Here is a 24,912-nt window from a genome sequence, read left to right on the forward strand (position 1 = left end):
CAAAGTTTCATTTAAATACAATTTACACGATAAATTGAAAATTGTATTGATAGCATATTATCCATAATAGGAATCTATTGGGGATTGGCGCAAAGGCTAAGTCTCAACCTATATTGTTTAAGACATATTGTAGCCCGGGAAGTTTATTATAGGGATCTTTCATCTATTATTTAGTAATACTATCATATCTTCTACGGATTTATTGTAAGTACATTATGAATTGATGGTCAATTCGATAAAAATAACCGATAACTCGAATGTTTTGTTGCCCCTACGAAATTGTTATTTTTATGAACTTCAAATATTATGAAAATTATTGTTGTAAGATTATTATAGTATTTGTAAATGCGAAGCTGCTATTATTGTAACAATCTCATTATAAATTCTATTACCCATGCATGTATTAGCAATTTCAATAGTATCTGTGACGAAGCGAAGATGATGTCTGAGATAATATTGCTACTTGACCGTTTTAATGATGGGCCCTTACAGGCAACAAGCATGTATTGTGTTTCGTGTGCTTTGACTGAGTAAACTCAAGGCGCCAAACACTTGAGATCAGAGCAAAAGAACAATGCTCTTTGAGTAAAGTGTACAATATCTTTTGTAATAGACTAAAAGCTTTAAAGACTAAATTCTTTAAAACGGACCTGCAATTTTATGAATTCTGAGGTATGTGGTAATTTCGTATGCCCTTTGTTTAAGCAATACATGGTACTGCGGATGCATTAAGGAACTGACTGTAGATTATAAATAGAATACTTCTACTAGTTCGACTCATTTTTAATTATAACTCACTGATCCGATGAACCGTACTTTCCTTACCGACTACGCAATCGAAAAAAATATCTGAATCGTTAAATTTATTTAAATTGTGTATTTGTTTTTAATCAAAGAAAGACCGAGTAATTATGGGTCTGAAAATATAGATACATAATATAGTTAAGGGAAATAAAAAAATATAATTACATAAGAAAAGCAGCATGAATATAAGCATTGTCTGTACACAGTAAGGTATTGTAGGGAAGAGCATTACATCATCGAAATATAATAAAATCATGATTTTCGCTACGGCATGCATCTTAGCAGAAACGATTTCAGTGGGGTTTAAAACTCCCTATCAGAGGATGGGAATATTCGTTGTTCTATATTAAGTAGGTACCTATTGAATAGATAAAGATACATTTGGGAAATTTCAGTCACTTCATTATTGATAAAGTATAGATAACTAAGTCATTAACTTAGAAAACTAGAGACTCAATAATTTTATAGATAATTACTTTAATATGTGTTGTAGGTAATATTGTAGTAATACACATACAACAAATTAAAAACATTCCGTTTTGTTTAAACATTTAATACCTTTTATTTGATCGCAGCTGTGAGTGAAACTACATAGGTATTTGTTTATGAGTTGTTTCGTAGAAGAGCAGATAATACTGAATAAAATTTTAATTAATGTTCACATACAAAACTAGTATTTGTTTTCAAAATATTTAATTTCCCTATGCTAATCCCATTAAATACCCACTACGGTTATTTCCTATTGTGCTAATTTGAACTAAATTTATTCAGTATACTTATCACTAAGCAGATAGTGTTATATTATGTGTGCTATAAAACAACATTTACGATGCCATACAAGCTTGAAGCAATTTCTTTTCAACCACAAGATATATCTTTTATACCTTGCATATTTCTAATTGTTAAGTCTAATTAAAGAGCTTTTGTTAATCTCGTTTTGTCCTAGCGCTATTGAGGTTACCAGGAAATGCGAGCTTATATTACGCGAGCTGTACACAAAGTAGATTACATTATAATCCTTAAGTAAATGCCATAATGTAAATTATTAGTGTGTTCAATTATATTGCCAGCTGATTACACGGAATACGTTCAATGACCTCGAAAATGATGTAATTACGCATTTGTTTTGTGTAAAGAAGTAAAAATTCATTTTTAATTAGCATTGCTTTGCTGTACATTAAGCAAATACTGACCTATTATACTGGATATTGAATAGCAAATTACCTAATTTATACTGCAACTGAATCTTATCACAGTACACAGTACTAAGTATTTAGTATCTTATTCTAAAAACCGCCCGCCCTAACTTGAAATTGATCTAAATTCGAAAACTTTATTAAAATTCCTAGACAATATTCATTTCAGTTCGATTTACTTAAAATTATTGCCCAAAACATAGTAAAAATTGAATTCAATATTCTAAAAATATTAAATGAATAGTGAAAATGATAGTAGTATAGTAGTATATAAGAGTACCATTGGAAAAGTGTGTCATAGATAATCAAGTCATCAAAATTCGTTTACAATACATACCTTTGTCTCACAAATTGTGACCGCTACTAAAATTTAAAACCCGGTTTATATATATTATATAACTAAAATAATATTTCAGTTTCAGCACACCTCCTTCATATACCTGGATAAAAAGCAGCTTACAAGCTTTTGTAGCTTTAATCTGTCTGCATACGAAATTTTAGCCAAATCCGATCCATCTTGATAAAATATACGTGTAGAAACTTTCAGAACAAACACTCTTTCGAATTTATAATATTAGTAAGGACTAGTTAAGAATATTTTGTGAGTTTCACAAACTGTAGGATGTAGGGGGTAATTTTTTACTTTTATCAATCAAAAATGATTCACATTTTTTAGTTGTCTTTACCCAGTAACATTTTTAAAAACCAGCTTTTTTATCGTGGGCGATACCGGGCTAAGCCGAGGGAGGCATAGTAAGGCTAATTTTATACAACAAAGGTTATACATTTGCTTGGATCATTTTGACGATTCCAGAAGAAGTCTAATAGAATAAATTAAGTTTGAATGAACAATAAAATATATTTAACCTATGAGTAACATATAATGTTTATTTTTAGCATATTTAAATACGTGTAAACCATTACCATTTACCTTTGATAACTTCTAGTAATAGCTGCATTCCATGATAAAATACAACATTCGTGACGTCATTAAACTACCTATTCCGTTTATTCGAAGCGCTATTACGATTATATCAATAACTACAAAAGTAGACGATTATTGAAAGGGACAATGGCGATATGAACACTATTGTTTCTGGGTTGCGATTTGAGCTGTGTGTGCTTGCGTCTTTGTCTTAGAAACGCGATTCCTTTGTCCAGCGGAATATTGCTGCCTCAATTGCTTTTCGTACAAACCTCCTACACACGACTATGCTATACTTTAATGTATGGGTAGCGCTTTGTTCTCAATGATTGTCTTTAGAAACGGTAACAGCGATGGCGATGTGAATGGATTCTTGTAGAATTGTTTCTTTCATTCCTTTTGCTAATGCCCTGTTATTGTGTAGAATCAAAATTATCTAAATTAGGTTTAGTTTAGAATATTGTATCGAACTTCAAAGCCAGTATGTTCATATTTCACAACACGAGTAAAGCGGGAAGTGCGATGCTATCAAAAGGGCCGGCGGTATTATGCCCGTTGTTTCGCAACATGCGGTTACGCGCTCATTTCTTTGAAACATCGTAAAAGAACGATCATTCTTTTTACGCCATTGTTAATCACTTCCTTGTTTTAAATTGTATTTATTTTTAAGTTTTTATTGTAACGTAAATCGTAACTCTTCAGCTCGTATATCAGTCAGAATTTAATCTCTATAATTATTTTAATATCGGAATTAATTACCTATATTGAAATTTACAAACTTAAACCGTTGTGAAATTCAGTATTTAATAAATGGTAATATGATACGATGAAACAAATTATATCCTATCGAATTAAAAAAAATAATAATATCGACTCTACAAAAAAAACTAAATTGTTATACAACTTTTATTTCGGATTTACTTTACACTAATCATTAGTATTTAATTAAATTCGATGCTAAATATGAAGAGCGAAGACCCTTTTGATGTGAAATTTATTTGTTCTAGCAATGTTTTATTTATAACTGAGCGCTTAAATCGGTAACGTCGCAAATGTATTTCTATTTTGGAACAGAGATATCCTCATTTCTTCATAGTCAACGAGAAAACGATAGGATTTTGATTATAGTTGAAAGGAAATTCAAACATTACAAAGATATTAACTGAAGATATGCCAGCTGAGATAAATAATAACTTTGCAAAACATTTAAGTGCTTAATTCGGTAAGTGAAAATGAAACATGAAAGCGTCAACTAAATATTCTCCTTTAATATTTGTATCAGATTTTGACATAGCGCCTGAAGCGGTAACGTGCGAAACAAAAGCATGTATCATATCATGTTATCTAAGTTATAAAATAACTGAATCATTATTTTGTTCATATGAATTTTTATATATCAACATTTCAATGACAATAATAAGTGGCTAGCAAAATTAGACATGTAAATATTTTTTGCCCCGAAGATTGTTAACTTTATAATATTACTAGCGACCCGCCCCGGCTTCGCACGGGTGCAATGCTGATACTAAATACACTACAGAAAAATTGTGAACGTTGTATAGGTATAAAAATATAGCGGCCCGCTCCGGCCTCCGGCATCGCACGGGTAAATACATAGCCGGGCGGCCGCAAACGCTACGTCCTGCAATTTTTAAATCTGTAATATCTTCGAAAATATTCACTTAAATCATACGGTGTAAAGGGCCATATAGATCTATATTAAATGAACAATGTATCCATGGTATTTAGTTGGTTAAGGATTAATGCTGTATTGGTTAAAATCGCTTCGAAAATTAGCCATTATTTGTCGTAAAAAGTAAATGACAAAAAAAAGTTATTGTGGGTTATCCATAAGAGATAGACATATACCATCGCGGACTTTTCTGTAGACCTTTTCAATGTGTATAATACTTAGTACATTATTTTGATAAAACTCGTAGGGTTCAGCCTGCGTTTGCAATGTAAGCGGAATAAATGTAATTTTTTACGACATCACATTAGAAACCTCAAAAATAACAGTACTTCTCCACTACTTAATGGATCTTATTATACATATAAACCTTCCTCTTGAATCACTCTATCTATTAAAAAAAACCGCATCAAAATCCGTTGCGTAGTTTCAAAGATTTAAGCGTACAAAGGGACATAGGGACATAGGGACATAGGGACAGGGAAAGCGACTTTGTTTTATACTATGTAGTGATGATAACCATTGTTAAGTTCTATAAAAATAATATCGTACTAATGCAAATTTAGTCTATAATCTATTAATCTAGATAGCGTAACCACCCACTGCGCCAAAGTCAATTTTAAATTAGGATTAGGCATCAATTTCAATTGGTAATGAAATCTATTCAACCCCGTAGCGAGAAATCAATGTATTGACTTAAAATTTTATTTGACTTCTTGCTTTATCGAGATCGCAATCGATGGCGAGCTCGGAAATCGGTCTAAATGAATGGATTCTCGTGAGAATCAATGAATCGTGACACTTGATGCTGAATAATTCATTTAATCAATTTAATACGAACAACGTACTTGTAATCTTCTGTATTCGAAATACGTGTCCCTGTGGAAATAAAATCATTGTTCTGAAACGTGTGTCATATTTCTCGCCATTTTTGTATCGCGTGTTTTCGTTGAATAGATTCACATTTTTGTGGGTTCAAGTTGGAGTTAGTTTAACATTGCTGTATTTTAAACTGGTTGCCTATCACCTACATATTCAGTACAATATGCAATATAATACATTCAAATTAAAAGTAATATCAAAACCGATATTTGCATTTAATACTGTGATATTTTATTTTTGTTAGAATAATGTTTACTTAAGCTAGAGTTTTTAAATGTAGATATGATTTTTTATAAAAAGAAAGTAATTTCATTTTAAAACTTTTATTATTAACGCTACAATTTACAGTCTAAATTTAAACAAATTTTTATTTTAATACAATTAAAAGTTTTTGGTACATTTCGGTAATACTAAATTAAGTCTGATATTTTTTATTAATTACCTTTATTTTCTTGACATAAATATATGTATCACTTAAGTTATCGTAGTTAAGTCAACTTCATATTTACTTTATACTTATATGCTAAAGATAAATTATTTTCCTATTTTTTTACAATTGCAAATATGTTTTACATTTTCTTCAATAAAATATATTATACAAAGATTAACTTAAATCATCACGTTTTATAAAATTAAGTTTTAAAATCACAATCATATTAAACACTAGACGAAACGTTATACGTTTGGAAGATAATAATTAAAGATATATTTTCAGTTATAGTACACTAAATAGCATAAAAAAGATTATTTTGAGTATCTTATGATTACCTGTATCTTAATGCATGATTATACATAAGAAACAACGATTTCAAAATGTTATTGGCATGAATTTCTGTCACCTCGTAGGGATTTCAAAACAATTATTAACGTGTTTTTAATTATGGTTTTATATCTGCTAACGTATTTATATCCATATCTGTTGTTTGAGCTTCAATATTAGGAACGGGGAAATTATCATAAGAAATGTATTGTGGGGCTTGCTGTATCTCGGTTTTTGTAGCGACGGGTCTCTTTTTGGTCTTCATATAGCCTAAAGCTGACACTAAAACAATGAACACAATAAAACCTATACAGCAACCTACGACAAGGCTGAGCCGCCTCGTTAATATGTCAGCAATTCCCATGTATGTGTTAGAAAAGGGGCTATCTAACGACGTTCCGAAGATTTCTATTGTATTCACGCTCGTACATTTGCTAGTCTGAGAGTCATTCATGTAGCCTCGCAAGTGATTAAAGAGGTGTTCGTCACCGTACAATTGAGCACTGTTGTTTTCTGATGACGTAGCGATTCGTGCGTCGGGCAAGGAAGATCCGGCTGACGCGCCGAAGTTACCCGTAGCTATGACGCAAATTGTATACCTAGCTCCCGGAGTTAAATGATTCAGTCTTGTCATTCTCGCGGTTGTGTTCAATATTTTACCTCGTATCTGAAAAATAATACAAAGTTAAAACAAAAAATGAAGCCGCTATTTGTACGGCGTTAAAAATCGCGTGTCGTATGAACAATTGTTAAAAGGAAGATTTAAACGAATTCACTGTACAACCAAAATATCCACGGTCGAGGAACATAAATATTTTTTATGGTCCATTGAAGTGATGCACAGCCTTTGTATTCAAATGTTTGTTGTAATGGTTGCTCTACTCTTTTCATGTAACACGTTTCAGTCATTACATTTCATTATTAATTGTAATTTGTTTTCAGGTGAATATGAAATTGTGTACGAGGATAATTGGTGTTACGAGATTCATAAAGCGTTTTGTCAAAAACAAATCGTGCTCAATACTTACTACTCCTGGCATCTGTTCCTTGTAGTAAGCTACTTGGTATCCACTTAAGCCGCTCTGATTGCGGCTCTGCCAAGACACTATTACGGAATAGGTTTGTATGTCTTGTATTGCGATACGAATTACGACCGGCACGTCGCATAGCTTTTGCGATGTCAGCTCTATAAAACTGTAGCCATGTAGTTCTTCAGGGTGCTCACATCGTAAGTTGCTACTTCCTTTTAGCACAATTTTGTAATGATTTTGCATCCATCTCCATATCTCTTGAGATTCACAATTACACGTTAATGGGTTTTCTGCAAGATAAAGTGCATATGCATTAACTAAAATAACAGCTTAATGTAGAACTTGCCATAATAATTAATAAATTAAAATGGAAGAAGACTATAAAACTAAAATTTACAAATTTTAAGATAATTTTATATCATAAAAAAACTATTTTTGTATTAAAAAATAACCTACCATCATATGCAATTGATTTAACTTGTGCTTCTATTGATACTAACAATTTAGTATTAATGACTTCGAAGTAGTTCTTGCTCAAGTCTATGTGCACAATTTTGTGAAGCATCCTGAAAGTGTCCGTTGCTATAAATGAAAGCCAATTTCCACTCAAGTTTAACTCTGCGAGGCTGTACAGGTATCGGAATATACTCTTGCTTATTCTTGTTATGTGATTGAAAGATAGATCTAGTTTTTGCAGGCTTTGTAGGTCACCAGTAAATTCCTCAAGCTCCCGTATAATGTTTTGTGATATATTCAATATTCTTGTAGAATAAAGGCCTTGCAGTCTTTCTCTAGGAATATTTTCTAGTTTATTTTCGCTCATATCTAAAATCTCCAAGTTATGAAGTTTAGAAAATGCACCCGGCGATAATCGAATCAGACAATTGCTTTTCAATATTAACTTTTTTAACGACGGAAAATTTTCAAAATCTTTACTCGTTATTATCGTAAGATTAGTTTTCGTGATAATAAGTTCCTCCAACAATGGAAACTGTTTGACCGGATGTGAAAGCATTAACTGTTCTAGAGAGTTGAAAGACATATTTAGCGTTGTTAAAGCTGGCAAGACTGTTTCAGAGAGACCATTACTCGGTACATGTTTGAAAAAATTATGTGACAAGTCTATTTCCTTTAAGCCCAATGAATGCTGAAAAAAATTCGGTGGAAGAACTGTGAGCAAATTATTACTCAAATTCAATGTTACTAAATTTTTTAGGGAAGGAGAATTAAATCCGTTGAGAACGGAAATGCGGTTGTTGCAAAGATTGAGCGTTCGTAAGTTCTGTAATCCAGTGAATCTAAAAAAATCTATTCCATGTAATTGATTATCGCAAAGGTTTAAATTTTCCAATGAAGTTACATTGAATAATGCAACATGTGGGAAATCAGAAAAGGAATTTCCTTTTAAATTAAGTTCTTGTAATATGGTCGTGTATGCAAACACATCCTTATGAAGATCTTTTAAATAATTATACGCTAAGTTGATTTTGATAAGATTTTGGTTCTTAGTAAAGATCGTCGGAGATAGTTGTGATATATTTGACATTTCCAGTGATAAGGATTGCAAAGATGGTAAGTGGGAAAAAGTTTTGTTTTCGAGAAATGTAAAATTATTATAGGACAAAACAAGTGATTTCAGTCCATGTATTTGAATGTATGTGATATCCTCCCAGGTAAGAAAGTTGTTGTTCATCTGCAGATCATTTAAATTTGGTAGAGATTTTATTGAATTTGATTCAATGATCGATATTGAATTAAGGTTCAAGCGAAGTTGCTTCACGGGCAACGTTGACATATCGAAATCTAAAATTATAATTTCATTTTCTGACAGATCCAATATCTTCAATTTTATTAAATGTATAAAAGTGTCCTTTTCAATATGACTTATATGATTTTTATGCAAATACAATTCTTCCAACGTTACAACCTTATAAAAAGTCTCATTACTTAAATTTGTAAGCTTATTACTACTTAAATCTAAATATTTTATTTTTTGCAGATTCATAAAGGCCCTATTTTCTATATGTACAATAGTATTATTCTTTATATACAACCTTCGAATATTAAATAATTCGTTAAATAGATTATAAGTAAGTATTTTTAAGTTGTTCTGTGTGAGCCACATTATTTGTACATTGACTTGACCCCGCAGTGAACTATTCTTTAAAAGTGAAAGATGATTAGAACTGAGTTGAATTGAAACTAACGAGGAATTCCTATTTGGAAATACATCGCCTATCGTAGTTAAGTAGTTATCTTGAAGGTTTATATGTTGGAGTTTCCTTAAAGTGATAAATGCATGTGAATCTATGCTTTGAATAGCGTTATTCTGTAAGTGTAATTCTAAGAGCCCGGGTAAGGGGCTGAATACGTTTCTTTTTATGTGACTTATTCTGTTATGTTGAAGCCTTATTTCTTTTAATTCTTCTAATTTATCAAATATCGAATCACTTATTTCACTAATTTGATTATTATCAAGACTTAAAGTTACTAACTTGGAATTTGATTGAAATATTTTATTAGGAAGTTTCTTTAAAAAATTTGTTCCCATATGTAGTTGGGTTAAATTATATAAGTAACTAAAACAATTTGGTTCTAAACTTTGTATTGCATTATGTTCTAAGTTTAAAACCGCTAACGATGAAGCATTGTAAAATACATCGTTAGAAATTTCTAGAATATTATTTTCTGAAAGAAAAATTTCTGTGAGTTGAGTCAAATTGGAAAAAACTCCAGTTATATAATGTAGGTGGTTGTGACTTAAATCTATTGTACGAAGATTTACATTTTTGTGAAAAATATTTTTCGAAATACTTATTAATTTATTTCGACTTAAGTCTATTACTTCTAGGTTATTAAGGGAGTAGAATGCTTCCTCGTCTATGTGTTCAATTTGATTACTAAAAATTGTTAATGTTTTCACATGCGGCATACAACTAAGCCAATTCCTCTCGATTCTTGTAAATTCATTGAAACTAAGATCTACCGATAATAATTCCTGAATTGCAATATTTGAACTATCCGGTATCGATTGAATTTTATTCCACGCTAGTCGTAAACTGTTAAGTTTGGTCAGGTTCGCCAAAGACTTCAGAGGAAAAACGTTAAGAAAATTTTCCGTAATATCCAACTCCGTTAAAGTTTCTTCCAGATAATGAAATGCATTTTCTGAAATATTTTCAATTTTATTGCCTTTCAAATTGATTTTACTCAACCTAAGGCCTTGGAAAGTGTTTGTATCTATGTCTTTGATGTCGTTGAGTTGTAAATCGAGTATTTCAATATTTTGCAGTTGAGAAAAAGAGTCCTGTGGAATTCGTTGTAATTTACTGGAAAGTATACTCAAAGACTTCAAAGAGTCTCGGATGGATGTGAAAGCATTAGGATTTATTTCACTGATTTTTGATTGGGAAATTTGTAAATTAATTATCTTCACGTGTGGTGGTAGAAAATCTGGTCTTAAATCAGTGATTGAGCTATCGAGATCGTAGATGGACAGCGACTGGATAGTTCCTTTTATTTTAGTTAATACATTTTTGACAACATTCGGAGTTGCGCTGGGACATTCAAGAAATAATCCTGAAACAAATTGTCTATTAGAATCAGTTCTATAAATTAACTTATATTGAATTATGTAATCGATTACCTTCTTTAAAATTGTAACATGGACATATAGGATTTTCTGTGAGGCTGGGGCACTGCGGCTGTTCTTCTCCTTGCAGTATCGGGATATTTGTGATGATAAAGAATGCGTACAATCCACAATTTACAATGGATATGAGAGTAAACATGCCCATATTGACTTGACATCATTTCATGACATGTTGCGTTCGCAGAAACAATAATTATTTTACATGCTTGTATATCTGCAACAATAACACAGTTGGTAAGCTTATCGGTGAATATGGTGAACATACATATTATCTTAAAATGCAAATGCCTTGCTGAAAAAATCTGTACCTATTAAAGTTAAGTTAGTGAGATAATGAGGTATCAGCAATAAAATCTACTTAATAATCTTATGATATTTTAGGTTTAACCACATGAAATGTCTGTTTTCGTCAGGTAATAACTTATATTAGAGAAAATAATAAAATCGAAGTTACCAAATATCAGCTGTTAATTAAAGATAATTTGAAATACGAGTACCTAAATCAGTTTTCGAATTGTATAGACTTTGTTTGTTCCTTAATAAACAAAAGGCGCTATTGTAAAACCACTATAATTACACAAATAGAAATGGTTGCTTTCTAATTTAAGTAAACCGCCAGGAAGGGGTTTAATTTATTGTTCCGAGTAAATGCACGGTCTCTCCTTGTAGGTGTATTTAGTACGGTAGCTTTTATCCTTAATTTTTTGAAAACATGAGCTTTAGGAGAGTACATATGTGTAATCAATGGAATATGACTTAAAATTCCACAGATTTTAATGTTATGTCATCTAATGAAAAACCTACCTTAACGTTTTCTTTATATTCTTTGATAATATGTTAAATTCATTGTCTATCTGAGTCAGCTGATAAAGATTTTTACGACAAGATGAAGAGACATTGGCCGTTTTAAATAATTACAAGAATTAAATGTGTAAAATAAACATTGACATTTATTAATTTAATTAAGACACACGTATGTATTGTTTATTTAAACTCTGCTTAGAAAAGGTAATGTTGACTTAAGGACCCGTGAATCCACGAAAGGCCTATGTTTTGACAGGATAAAAGGAAGTCAAGTCACCATTAAAAGCGAGAAAAGAGATAAATTAAAAATCGATTTACTCTCAAAACGTTTATTTTAGGTGAAGTACCCTTGAGGCCACTGGAATATAATAAAGTACAAAATTACCTTTCAAGCGTAACTTTACTAAGTGAGAGGCCATCGCGGCTAGTCAACGAAGCCACGAAAAACATCTTATTCACGATGCTAATGTGTGTAACGCGGGGATGAGGTTAGGTTCTTTACAAGGTAATAATCGATTTTTAATGACGTCTCACACGAAAAGAAGTAAATGAATATAAATAGAGTATTAGGGCAAATGAATCTTATATATTTGGTACGTAACCGCTTTTTGTATCTTCAAACGTTGAAATTGAGTATTTGAATGAAAAATTTTTTTGTGATAAATGGAAAGATCATATATTAGTTTTATAACAAAACTGTTTTTATTTTTATTTTTTTTGCAATAATTCAAAAGTTATTTCAAAATAAAAATTAGTCTTTGAATCCAGTACCGAAGACACGCCGACAACTCCCGAAGCGTCACCCGAATGCGTGTGACGTCATAATGTTAGTTTTCACTCATTGCAGTTGATAGAAAAATAAATATGTATTGTAGTTTGAAAAACTAAACAGGATAATAAGATAAATTCATGAAATTATTGTATTGTTACCGGGTTTTTATAAGTATACAAAATTTAAATTAAATCCGTCGGTTTATAGTGGGTCTAAATCGAATCGAAAGGAGAATTGGTTACTTACAAACATATGTTTTAAGCTGATCCTGGCGATCCTTATCAGTATAAAAGGATAAATTTATGATATTATTGTATTGTCATCGGACCTTGATAGAACAAAACCCGTCGGTTTTAAGTGGGTCAAAATCGGGTCGAAACTTCGAAAGGAGTCGGTTACATACAAACATACAGATGAAGCTAATAAAAGCGTGTTAATAATAAATACAGGGTTTTGATCTATTTAATTTTGTTGTCATTATTAAATTACATATTAATTATATTAATTTTAATTATATTATTTAAATTTATATTAAAAATGGCGAACCTCAAAAGTTATCGTTTTGTACCATTATGTACGAATACTACAAAGGCAACTCCTGACAAAAATCGGTGATCATAAATATATCAACATCAAGAATATTATTTTCGTAACTAACTAACTAATTCGGAACCAACAAACAAATCGTATCTTAGCAATAAATCAATATTATTGTAATAGCCGTAAACGTTATAACATTATGACGTCACAACTATATGGTGACCAGTCATGGCGCGTTTGTAGTCACGTGATTCTAATTTAAATTTCATCAATTTTTAATTGCTTATAATTAACGGAAAAAAATGTTTTTGAAGTTATTTGTATTAAATATCAATATTATTAATAATAAAGTTTCAAAATACATAAAAAAAATCAATAATTTTTTTTTATTCAAATACTCAATTGTTAGTTAATATCACGAATTGGATACGATTCTAAGAATTTGTATTATTTACATGGCTAACTATAATATGATTGTATTTCGTAGGTAATTGCTTAATATTGTAATGTAGTTCAAACAAAAACCGCTGTTTGCTTTGGAACTATATGGAATTCTGTGAATTTTAAATTACATTAATTTTAATTATCTGTTTTGTTCTCGTTATTATAATATAAAATATCTCAATAGATGTTCATGCTCTACCGAGGACCTTACAATATACAGGCTTCACATTTACTAGCAATGCCATTAAAGTCATAAATTTTACACGGAGTGTCCCAAAGTCCAACGTGAAATTGAGTGAAAAAAGTATTTTGTAATATTTCTATAAACTGTATATCGTTACTTATAGCAAATCTTTGAAGAGGTCTATATCCAGCAGTGTATGTTCCAAGGCTGAAACTTCAACGAAACTGCGTAAGCCTTCTAATTACTGATATTAAAATTCTAACAAAATCTCTGCCTTTGTTGGAATCCGTTATTAATTTAATAGACCAATACTTAATCCTATTCGCCGTAAATTAAAAAAAGAATTCGTGAACTTCCATGAAAATAAGATTAATTAAAATATTATTAAGTTTCTCTGTAACTGTTAGAACATGCAATAAATGAATATTACAGCGAATCAAGAGAAATGTAAGGAGCTACGCCCATTCATCATACGATTATTCCGAAATCACAATATAATTACGCTAATGCCTTGAGCAGAGCGCGATTCATCACTGTTAATGTCGTCCAATTAAATTTTGGGCCCTTAAAATAATTTTCAATTATTTTACACTCTTACTAAATTTTGCTTGAAAATTAATTAGGCAACGGAACTCTTACATTACATATTGTTAACGGGAATTCTATATAAATAAAATGGAGGTATCTATGACATGTTGTCTCAGTATATTTGGTATTTTGAAAGAAATAAAAATGAAATAAAAATGAAAAAGCAATTTTCTTGCTTCAAATTTACGAAAAATCTTCTCCCTAATTACATTATGGAATAAGCACCCGCAGTTACCTAAACTACTATACATAGTATGATAGTTCCTATATATTTCTTAAGCGCGTCACAAACGGTGAAGATACTATAATATTTTATCTTAAGATACTGTATTATTTTATATTACAGTATCTTAAGGTATCCGGTATCAGCGTTCTGACCATCATTTTTCTTTTTGTCATTGACCCGAAATTTTGTGGGTCATTTGTAACAGGATGGCGGTTCTACAGGGGTCTTAGTACGCAATGACAAAAAGAAAAATGATGGTCAGAACGCTGATATCGGATACCTTAAGATACTGTAATATAAAATAATACAGTATCTTAAGATAAAATATTATAGTATCTTCACCGTGTGTGACGCGCTTTAAGGTTGCCTATTCTTTACAATGACTTATTATGTGATGATGATACGCAGGTATATAGATCAAATTGAACAAAATATAAGCTCTTTATTCTGTAAACATTCAGAGGCCCTTTATTATTATTAATACTAACTAATAAAAAACTCGCTGTTCTATCTCCATAACCATAGCCGTACGTAATTCCCAATCCCGATATAAAAAGTTGATTCCCTGATTGTTTTACCACATGTTTTTAATTTGGTCGTTATACCCCTTTATCACAACTAGAGGTGTAGTATTTTTAGAGTCTAATACAATTTATGTATAATGTAAAGAGAATAAACGATCGTAATATTAAAAAGCTTTCTATAAATTATGATTACATTGAAAGCCGCAATTAACTTATGTATTTTCTTGTAACATTACAAGCTATTTTATTTTTTGTTTAAAACAACTCAAGATTGTGATGAAAAACATGTTAACTTCAATCTAAAACTAGGTTTTTTTTTTAAACGTTTAAACATGACGAATAATTACTTCAATATAACGGAGTCTAAATTTATTTTATTCCTGTTCATTTTATTCCAATAAATGTTCGTTCAATTCTTTCAATATTCTGTTAAATAGGTACTTGTAAGTTATCATTCTGGCAAATTGAGCGTAATTTGTGAATATATTTCATTTTGCTAAAATATCCATACTTAATTCAATCATAATATTAATATGTGAAATTCTTTTCAATGCTTACTTTTGAAAATGATAACTGAATATGAAAATTTACTTATTTTATTTTATTTAACAATAATACATACAGATTAAATAAAAAAAGTATGTAATAACAAAAACGCTGCGAGTCAGGTACGGATGTGCGGTTGAAACGTGAAACCAGTATTGGAGGAACAAACGAAGTAATGTACTGATACAAAGGTTTTTGTTTAAATTAAATATTGAATACAGGGGTACATTTTGAACCAAGATTAGGCGAATTTAATGCATTAAATACAGAGTTCATTGAACCCAATTTTATGCTTTGGGTTAATTTTATAATATGTAATGGGGAATTGAATTGGTAGGTAAATAGTTATAAATTAAGTGTAAGTTAAATATTGGTATTTGTGTAAAATATGATTCAATTACTTTTTAGGCTATGTAACTACCATTAGTTCATTATTTATTATTTTTAAAGATCAAGGATAATTTCTTTAGTAGGTACCTACCTATCTACTGAGTTTTTAAGCGCTACACGATTCTTGATGCAAACCCAGGGTATTTATGAAATTAAATAAAACTAGATTTAAACGATTTTATCAATTTTTTTTTTGTATGAAATGTAAAATACATTATAAATTGGGTTTCGATCAAAATATTAAAATAAGATTATATTATTGTTTAAAGTGTTTAACTATACTCAAACTCAAACTGAAACATTCATTTATTCAATTAGACTACTATTTAGTAGCACTTTCGAATCGTCATTACATAAGTATTTTTAACATTTACCACCGATTCGGAAAGCAGTATCTATGGAGAAGAATCGGCAAGAAACTATATATAACATTTAACTATATAACAAATATAACTATATATAACTATATAACAAATATAATATTTATAATATTATATTCGTAATGTTTTAATTTCAACAAAAAAAAAATATCTTACCCACTTCGATTTCGATATCAAGCTATTGTTTCCGAACTTTACCAATGTTTTAGGAATAAAACTCGATACAGAGCTTTTCAAGCAAATATTGATTTCATCGAAACGTAGTGAAACAATGTTATATTATGGTCTGCCTACTCGCTTTTCCAACACCGATTTATTTATACTTGTTTTATAAAATTGGGCGGTGAACAGCATTTGTGATAAAGTAACTACTTTTTATTTAATTTTATAATCCCACTTCAATCAAAATGTAGGTACTTTAAGAATTTCGTAAAAACTTTCAATTTATCTGCACCAGTGTATTTTACTACCAAAGCTTTATAATTGCTTCAGTTTTGTTGTCTGTTGTAAGTAGTTTTTCTCCTCAATGGCGAAGGGAAACAACTCTAAAATATATGTATGTGGACAAACCTTGAACCTATTGGTACCAAAAGATTGAAGACAAGAGATCCATCGTGGTGGATCATAGCTTTAATCTTCATCATAGGAGTGTTTGCAACCTGAATAAAGAAATATTCTAACAATTCATGATATTCCATACCTGACCATTTGCTCATTCCTGAATAACAACAATATTTTATGAAAAAAGTAAAATTTCTAGGTAGTATACAGTGTGTAAAACAAGTATTCAGAATTATTATTTGTATTTTTATAGTGATGCAATCAGGCGGGAATACGGGTCATTGTTGACCCGTGCAGTGTACAACTCGAAATTACCAACCCCTATAAGCAATACTATGTATAATACTTTTTTTAATATTCGTTCTGCCATTTTTAAGTAATATCTAGGATAATATTTAATTTTTAAATTTATTGAATTATTTGTTATGGTCTCGGTGGTCACAAGGCCTGGCATGACAAATTATAACGCGCCATATACTTAATGACATCTAATCTTCTTAATATAAAAATGAATCGCAAAATGTGTTGGTAAGCGCATAACTCGAGAACGGCTGAACCGATTTCGATAATTCTTTTTTTATTATATTCCTTGAAGTACGAGGATGGTTCTTATGTAGAGAAAACGTAAACATGTATCACGGGCGAAGCCGGGGCGGATCGCTAGTTTACTATAAAATTATAAGATAAGCAAACAAATTTACTGCCGAATTTTAAGCTATATCTATACTAATATTATAAAGCTGAAGAGTTTGTTTGTTTGAACGCGCTAATCTCAGGAACTACAGCTCCGATTTGAACAATTATTTTATCGAGGAAGGCTATAAAGTATATCATCACGTTAAGACCAACATGAGTTGAGTACAGCGGGTAAAACCGCAGGGCGCAGCTAGTCTAAAATATATTAGAATCATTTGAATACTATCTTCATTTCAAGCTTATCGACTTTATACAAATGACGCGTTTCGTACCAATTGTATTAAAAGAACGAAGAGCTGCTACATTTTCAGACCTACTGAAATATTTGTTAGCCATTAAATTATATTATGCACCTGCTGTTTTTCAAGGTTTTCCTTCATACTTTTCGATCCATCTCAACTAACTTTAATCAACGAAAGATTAATACAAATTATATATATATATATATATATATCTTGCTTTCAAGAATAATCAACAGCAAACGAAAACTTTCAGGTTACGGTACAAAATGAAGTATTAAAAAGCCAATTATATAATTTGCCGAGTAAATTTATTTATAAGTCATGCTTGTATTACTAACAGAATTTAATATAGGGAAATTTTAGTTGCGTCAAGAACCTGCCATGACAAGAATATACATTAATATTAAAAAGAGGATTTTGTTTTATACATTCAAAGCAATTTTCATAAATTTTCTTTTTGATATAATATTATCTCCACCTAAGAAGCGTTGTCCTTTATATTGTAAGTATTTTCCGTGATCGAAATAACTGGTCATAATGAAATAATGATTTTAAATGATATTTTGTCTTATTGTGTATTGTGATAAAAAAAACATCTCAAAAGTATAAAAACTATAGCTTATCAATTTAATTCCCACAGGAATATCTTAATCTTATATATAAAATTCTCGTGTCACAATGTTAGTCTGCATACTCCTCCGAAACGGGTGGACCGATTCTCATGAAATTTTCTGTGCATATCGGGTAAGTCTGAGAATCGGCCAACATCTATTTTTCATATGTACCACGGGCGAAGCCGGGGCGGACCGCTAGTTATAATCTATAAATACGTATATTTTTTTTCATACTGAGATAGTCCGTTGTCATGTCAAAGTCGAATAGATTATGTAGAAAATAGTAACTGGTAAAAATGGTCATAAAAACAGTAGGGTTAGCATGCGATATCGGCGACGCGACTAAAAGATCACTAACAATGAGTTGTATCGAGTCTGTATTGCACTACGTATAGTACGAGATCCGGCTGCAGGATCAGTGCGCTCATCGGTTTTTTGCTGAAAACCGAATTTTTATGTATATTTTTAATTAGGAGAATATATATCGACTAGGTTGCCAGTCAAAATTTGGCCGCAAGCATGTTTAATTAAAATTTTTCTAATCGATTTTTGGGAAAAAAATTCGTTCACTTGTTTTTTTGAATAAAATGTAGTCTACATCACGTCAAATGATATAAAAATTCTAAAAAATCACGGTTGCCGCTTTTCACCTGGCCGCAACATCTTGGCAGCCTGGTGCAAACAGGTATGATTTCGATTCATTTTTACGTTCATAACGCACATTTATGAATCATATATCAAATTAAAGCTAATTTTTTTCTATTTATTATCATATATGGTTGCCTAATTAAATCCGGCCGCAAATAAGGGTTGCTGGCTTATAAAAATTATAAATATAGGATTAGTGCGTTCATCGGTTTTTTGCTGAAAACCGAATTTTTATGTATATTTATAATTAGGAGAATATATATCGACTAGGTTGCCAGTCAAAATTTGGCCGCAACACTCAACCTTAAATATTCAACATCTTTAACAGCCGGCAACCCTTATTTGCGGCCGGATTTAATTAGGCAACCATATATGATAATAAATAGAAAAAAAATTAGCTTTAATTTGATATATGATTCATAAATGTGCGTTATGAACGTAAAAATGAATCGAAATCATACCTATTTGCACCAGGCTGCCAAGATGTTGCGGCCAGGTGAAAAGCGGCAACCGTGATTTTTTAGAATTTTTATATCATTTGACGTGATGTAAACTACATTTTATTCAAAAAACAAGTGAACGAATTTTTTTCCCAAAAATCTATTAGAAAAATTTTAATTAAACATGCTTGCGGCCAAATTTTGACTGGCCACCTAGTCGATATATATTCTCCTAATTATAAATATACATAAAAATTCGGTTTTCAGCAAAAAACCGATGAACGCACTAATCCTATATTTATAATTTTAAAAGCCAGCAACCCTTATTTGCGGCCGGATTTAATTAGGCAACCATATATGATAATAAATAGAAAAAAATTAGCTTTAATTTGATATATGATTCATAAATGTGCGTTATGAACGTAAAAATGAATCGAAATCATACCTGTTTGCACCAGGCTGCCAAGATGTTGCGGCCAGGTGAAAAGCGGCAACCGTGATTTTTTAGATTTTTTATATCATTTGACGTGATGTAGACTACATTTTATTCAAAAAAACAAGTGAACGAATTTTTTTCCCAAAAATCGATTAGAAAAATTTTAATTAAACATGCTTGCGGCCAAATTTTGACTGGCCACCTAGTCGATATATATTCTCCTAATTATAAATATACATAAAAATTCGGTTTTCAGCAAAAAACCGATGAACGCACTAATCCTATATTTATAATTTTAAAAGCCAGCAACCCTTATTTGCGGCCGGATTTAATTAGGCAACCATATATGATAATAAATAGAAAAAAATTAGCTTTAATTTGATATATGATTCATAAATGTGCGTTATGAACGTAAAAATGAATCGAAATCATACCTGTTTGCACCAGGCTGCCAAGATGTTGCGGCCAGGTGAAAAGCGGCAACCGTGATTTTTTAGATTTTTTATATCATTTGACGTGATGTAGACTACTTTTTATTCAAAAAAACAAGTGAACGAATTTTTTTCCCAAAAATCGATTAGAAAAATTTTAATTAAACATGCTTGCGGCCAAATTTTGACTGGCAACCTAGTCGATATATATTCTCCTAATTAAAAATATACATAAAAATTCGGTTTTCAGCAAAAAACCGATGAGCGCACTGATCTTGCGGTGGGATCTTAGACTAGTATGACTCTTTTCTCGCTTCGAACGTGATACCTACTACTTTTGTATAAAATCTTGATTATTTTATTAAAAAGAATAATGGCTAAGAACTTTCGCATCAACATTTTGTTGAATGTTCTACACAATTGAACGTACAGACTGGACTGATTAAGTTAACGTAACTACTTCTTTTGAAGAACTTTCAAGGTTTTAATTAACGTAACGTTTATTCTTTGCAAGGGTTTGAAACTTTAATTTGAGCAGAGTTCCATTAATCTATTGAATTAGTCTCGTGAGCATTACACAAAGTGATACTGCCTTGTCACGTTATGTTTAATACGTGACTGGGGAAATTCCGAATATTTTCGGCGGCAATACCTTCATGTTATCGTCGTGAAATAAAATGTTTAGAAGTGGGAATCAAGCATTAGACATCGATAATGTTATTTATTTCAATTATTTATCTTCTTTTTTTTCATGTTAGTGTTCTCCGAAATATTATCGATATTTTATAGAATCAAATTTCTGTGAAAAAATCTGGATTATTTATTTATTTTAAATTGAAACAAAACATTTATATACTACTAATCTGTATTTAATATATAAACTGATCCCTAGAGTCGGCCTCTAATGCTTTGAATATGAGGTAAACAAAAAAAGAAGTTCACTTTTTTAAAGTGTGACCGAGCTCCCTTTGTGAGTGTACAATTAACTTTTAGTTAATTCAAAATAATTTATTTTATTTTATTTGACGCTTCTGCATACCTTAATTAGAATTAAAACAAGAATACTTAACCGACTCGGTATTATTATATGACTTGAATGTGAATTGTTTACTGCGCTTATTATGGAGGCTTTTTCTTGGTTTTTAATCATACCCTCAAAGTTGTACGCTTAGGGGAATACCTTTATAAAGTTTTATATAGCTCTATAAGATTTATTTATTCAAAACGTGAGAGCGCTAGAATAATGGCATAAAAGAATATACGGTCAAGCGCGTGTTGGACAACACGAAGAAAGACTTTCTAGTACCATATAAATCAATATAGCATTTCACAGTTCAAATTATAATATCAGTTAAAAAGGTCTGAGTTGTGTCATATATCTATGCATCGATAGACTGACGAACTGATGAACACGACGAACCAGACAATTTCATTTAATATAGGGGTTCGCATGTTTCATAACACACATGATATAGATATTGGCGTAGCAGTGACTTCACAACAAAGTCCCAAAACCTATTTGCGCGTGATATCTAAACTGCTCCACCACGATAGTACTCCAACCCATGAAAAGATGATTACATTGACAAATGGTCCGTCCCTTGAGCCTTCCAGTCGGTAATCTACTAGCGAATGTAGTCCAATTAATTCTCCGCGCTATCTTTACTGAAATTATTTCTCTGACGCTCACATGCTTAAGAAAGAATTCGCTATATCTATTGTAATTGAGATCATATATCATACGTATTAATGTCTTGTTATGTTATCCCAGAGTGAGTTCATTGTTGGTTACGATATTCGAGTAAAAGGTCCGCTTTGTTCGGTCAACTGTGGGTTGCTTTGTAGATTCATCTGAACGCGATTAATATTGTTATAACATTATCTAGTTTATCAAACGCAAATCTGATTTAGCCACGATTACTTGATGAGTTTAGGCTAATGAAGGTTAATGTTAACTCAGTTGTTAACGTTTTGGATAAATAGGTTTTGATAATTTGTATGTAGTTTGATTAGCTTTACTGGTTTTGTTAATTACATAAATTTAAGTTTATTTTAGTTCTTCAATTTTTTTCAATATAATATTATCAGATTAAATTAAATGTCAATGAAATGTCATCTTTGTAAGTTTACGTAAGTTAACATTATGACCCATAAAATAAAAATTTGTTAATTGCTTCTTGAAATATGGCATATATAAATATAATAACAATACATTTATTTGAGTTTTGTTTTACGCGAGTAATATAATTTTACATCAAAAAATAAAAGACTGACGAAACGAAACAACGCTAAAAATAATAAAACGATCGAATCACGTATGAGCGTCGTAAAGTCTTATAATATTTGAACATAAAAAATAATTACGGAAAAATTCTAATCAAATGGCTGTGTTAATTGAAAAAATGTAGTTTCATGTGGGCATCGCGTGCGGTTGCCAATTACAGATGTGATTGTAATCTCGGTAAGAACGGGGTCACAGAGCATCCGCAGATCCCGGCTAGACGCCAAACTATCATATCATGTTATGTTGTAATACCGCCGGTTCAAGCTTATTTGTACTGGACCGAAACTCTTATAGAATTGCATTTAATACACTCGCTATTTCCTCGTTCGGATCTCAAGTGTGCTATTACAGTAGATGAGAAAGTTATGAATAAACATGCCCGCAACTTTACGAAGAACGCGGAACTTTTGGAACGTAAAGGAGATTATTGTACGCTGATTATGCTAAGATAGTTAAGGGTTGAGCTTGATTAGTTAAATATTAATCTAGATTCGGTACACCTTTTCAATAGTCGCTACTACCTTACGTGACGTACGCAATTATATGTATTTATCCTCAGCTCTATATTTTAATTAATACGTTGTATACTTATTATTTATCTGTAGATGGCAAATAATAATCAGTCTACTTAAGCCTAAGGCGGATCTTGAAGAGCTTCCTCGGAAATATTATGACATATTATTAAATTAACGACCAGTATATTTAAAATACTGAGAGTTACAATTGCATAGTAATTAATTAATTATTATTTTATTTTTATATTTCTAATCTTTACAAACATATAATTTATATATTGTCACATGTGTACTATTAGATAAAAATTTGCGATAAATGATATTAATTAGGTATATATATAAAAATGAATCGCAAAATGTGTTGGTAAGCGCATAACTTGAGAACGGCTGAACCGATTTCGATAATTCTTTTTTTATTATATTCCTTGAAGTACGAGGATGGTTCTTATGTAGAGAAAACGTAAATATGTACCACGGGCGAAGCCGGGGCGGTATAAATACTGTATTGTTTTTATACATAATATGTAACATATTGCATTAACTGTGTACTTGAGAAATAACCTCCAAAATACTTTTTCTTTATTTATTTAAAAAGTTAGTGATAAATGTCTCGTTTTGTCTTGGTACTCGAAAGGCGCTTATCCTCTTGAGATAAAAGCTCTCAGCAACATAGGATTTGTCGTTGCGAGATACCACACACACAATATATCTCTTAAGCCCATTGTTTTTATCCTCACGAAACAACAATAATTTTCGTGGACACGACTTTATGTTATTGTCTATTGAACTCAGTCGAAAGCAATTCGCTTAGTAAACAATACCTTATAGAATTACCAGCACAAATAAGATATATCGACGAGCCAATAAATATTATAGGGGATAAAATAAAACTACATATTATTAATGTACGTCAACTCATAAAAACAACGGAAAAATGAATTTAAAGTATTAAGTGCCGTAATAATAGCTCTCTGTGCTACATTACTGTAATGAATAGGCATTTGCATTTTAATTTGGCTGCTGTTATTGCCGGTTATACAGCGTTAATTGAGGGAACTTGCTGAAAGTTTTTTATGTTCACTCCATAAATTTGTCACCTCAATATTTAAGCATTGTTCGTGGAGCTAGTAAACAACGTCGTTTAGTACAATACCTCCTCTTGGAAACGCTTAGGTCCGGGCAAATTTAAAACGTGAATATTAAACGGTTCTTTTTTTGAACAACACTTACCACTCTTTATTTAAGATTATAGTCAAAAAAATTCCGAAACTTTTAACACACTCCCTCGATATAGGATATTTCGAAAGCGTTTCAAATTTAGCGCGCGAACGATGACAACGACACGCTTCACGAGTTCACTCGGATATAGTTGGCGAAATATACACAGGAGCGATCGGGAGCGACCGCTGTCTTCCCACTCCCGAAGTTCACTGGAACAGGGATCTCGACGGAGTCTGCGTAATAGGACGGCATCCCTACAGATTGGTGTATGGGAATAAACGATAATAAATTACGAACATCGTGCACGCGTGAGTCGAGCCCGTGTTCTTGATTAGTTTGAAGTCTCCGCTAATGTGTTAGACACTGACAAGGAAGACGAGACACGTGTGTTAAGACATCAACTTAAAAGTTTTGTTGAGGTAGTTTATGCCAATGAGGGTTTCAAACGTTGTTTTGAAAGTTAACCCGCATCGTACTTGTAGATTG

General features: G+C 31.2%; 2 protein-coding genes and 1 long non-coding RNA gene across 3 annotated transcripts in view; 1 reads left to right on the forward strand and 2 right to left on the reverse strand.

Moving 5' to 3' along the window:
• The window catches only part of LOC149485140 (uncharacterized), a 385,709-nt gene that overhangs the window by 329,377 nt on the left and 31,420 nt on the right, over positions 1 to 24,912 (reverse strand). The window lies entirely within an intron of this gene.
• LOC149485143 (coiled-coil domain-containing protein 12) overlaps positions 1 to 24,912 on the forward strand; it is a 480,484-nt gene that overhangs the window by 286,730 nt on the left and 168,842 nt on the right. The gene's annotated exons all lie outside the window — the stretch shown is intronic.
• On the reverse strand, positions 5,898 to 24,614 carry LOC149485160 (uncharacterized). Its single transcript, XM_089699898.1, has 5 exons — positions 24,436 to 24,614; positions 10,935 to 11,154; positions 7,745 to 10,867; positions 7,286 to 7,578; positions 5,898 to 6,924 (listed from the first exon to the last, which is right to left on the reverse strand). The coding sequence occupies exons 2-5, from the start codon at positions 11,083 to 11,085 to the stop codon at positions 6,376 to 6,378; spliced, it is 4,116 nt and encodes a 1,371-aa protein (XP_089556024.1). The 5' UTR covers positions 11,086 to 11,154; positions 24,436 to 24,614; the 3' UTR covers positions 5,898 to 6,375.

The sequence above is a fragment of the Colias philodice genome, chromosome 10, assembly GCF_061535455.1.
Source record: "Colias philodice isolate Cphi_HAF_F1 chromosome 10, ilColPhil1 Martin Lab GWU primary, whole genome shotgun sequence".
In the NCBI taxonomy this organism is placed as follows: Eukaryota; Metazoa; Arthropoda; class Insecta; order Lepidoptera; family Pieridae; genus Colias; species Colias philodice.

What these genes read in the sequence shown, in the direction of transcription:
- LOC149485160 (XM_089699898.1), bottom strand. Translation starts at nt 11,085, where the DNA reads ATGGGCATGTTTACTCTCATATCCATTGTAAATTGTGGATTGTACGCA. An exon ending in ATGTTACAATTTTAAAGAAG is followed by an intron (nt 10,868 to 10,934) that starts GTAATCGATTAC and finishes AATTTGTTTCAG; the next exon opens with GATTATTTCTTGAATGTCCC. An exon ending in AGGAACAGATGCCAGGAGTA is followed by an intron (nt 6,925 to 7,285) that starts GTAAGTATTGAG and finishes ATTATTTTTCAG; the next exon opens with ATACGAGGTAAAATATTGAA.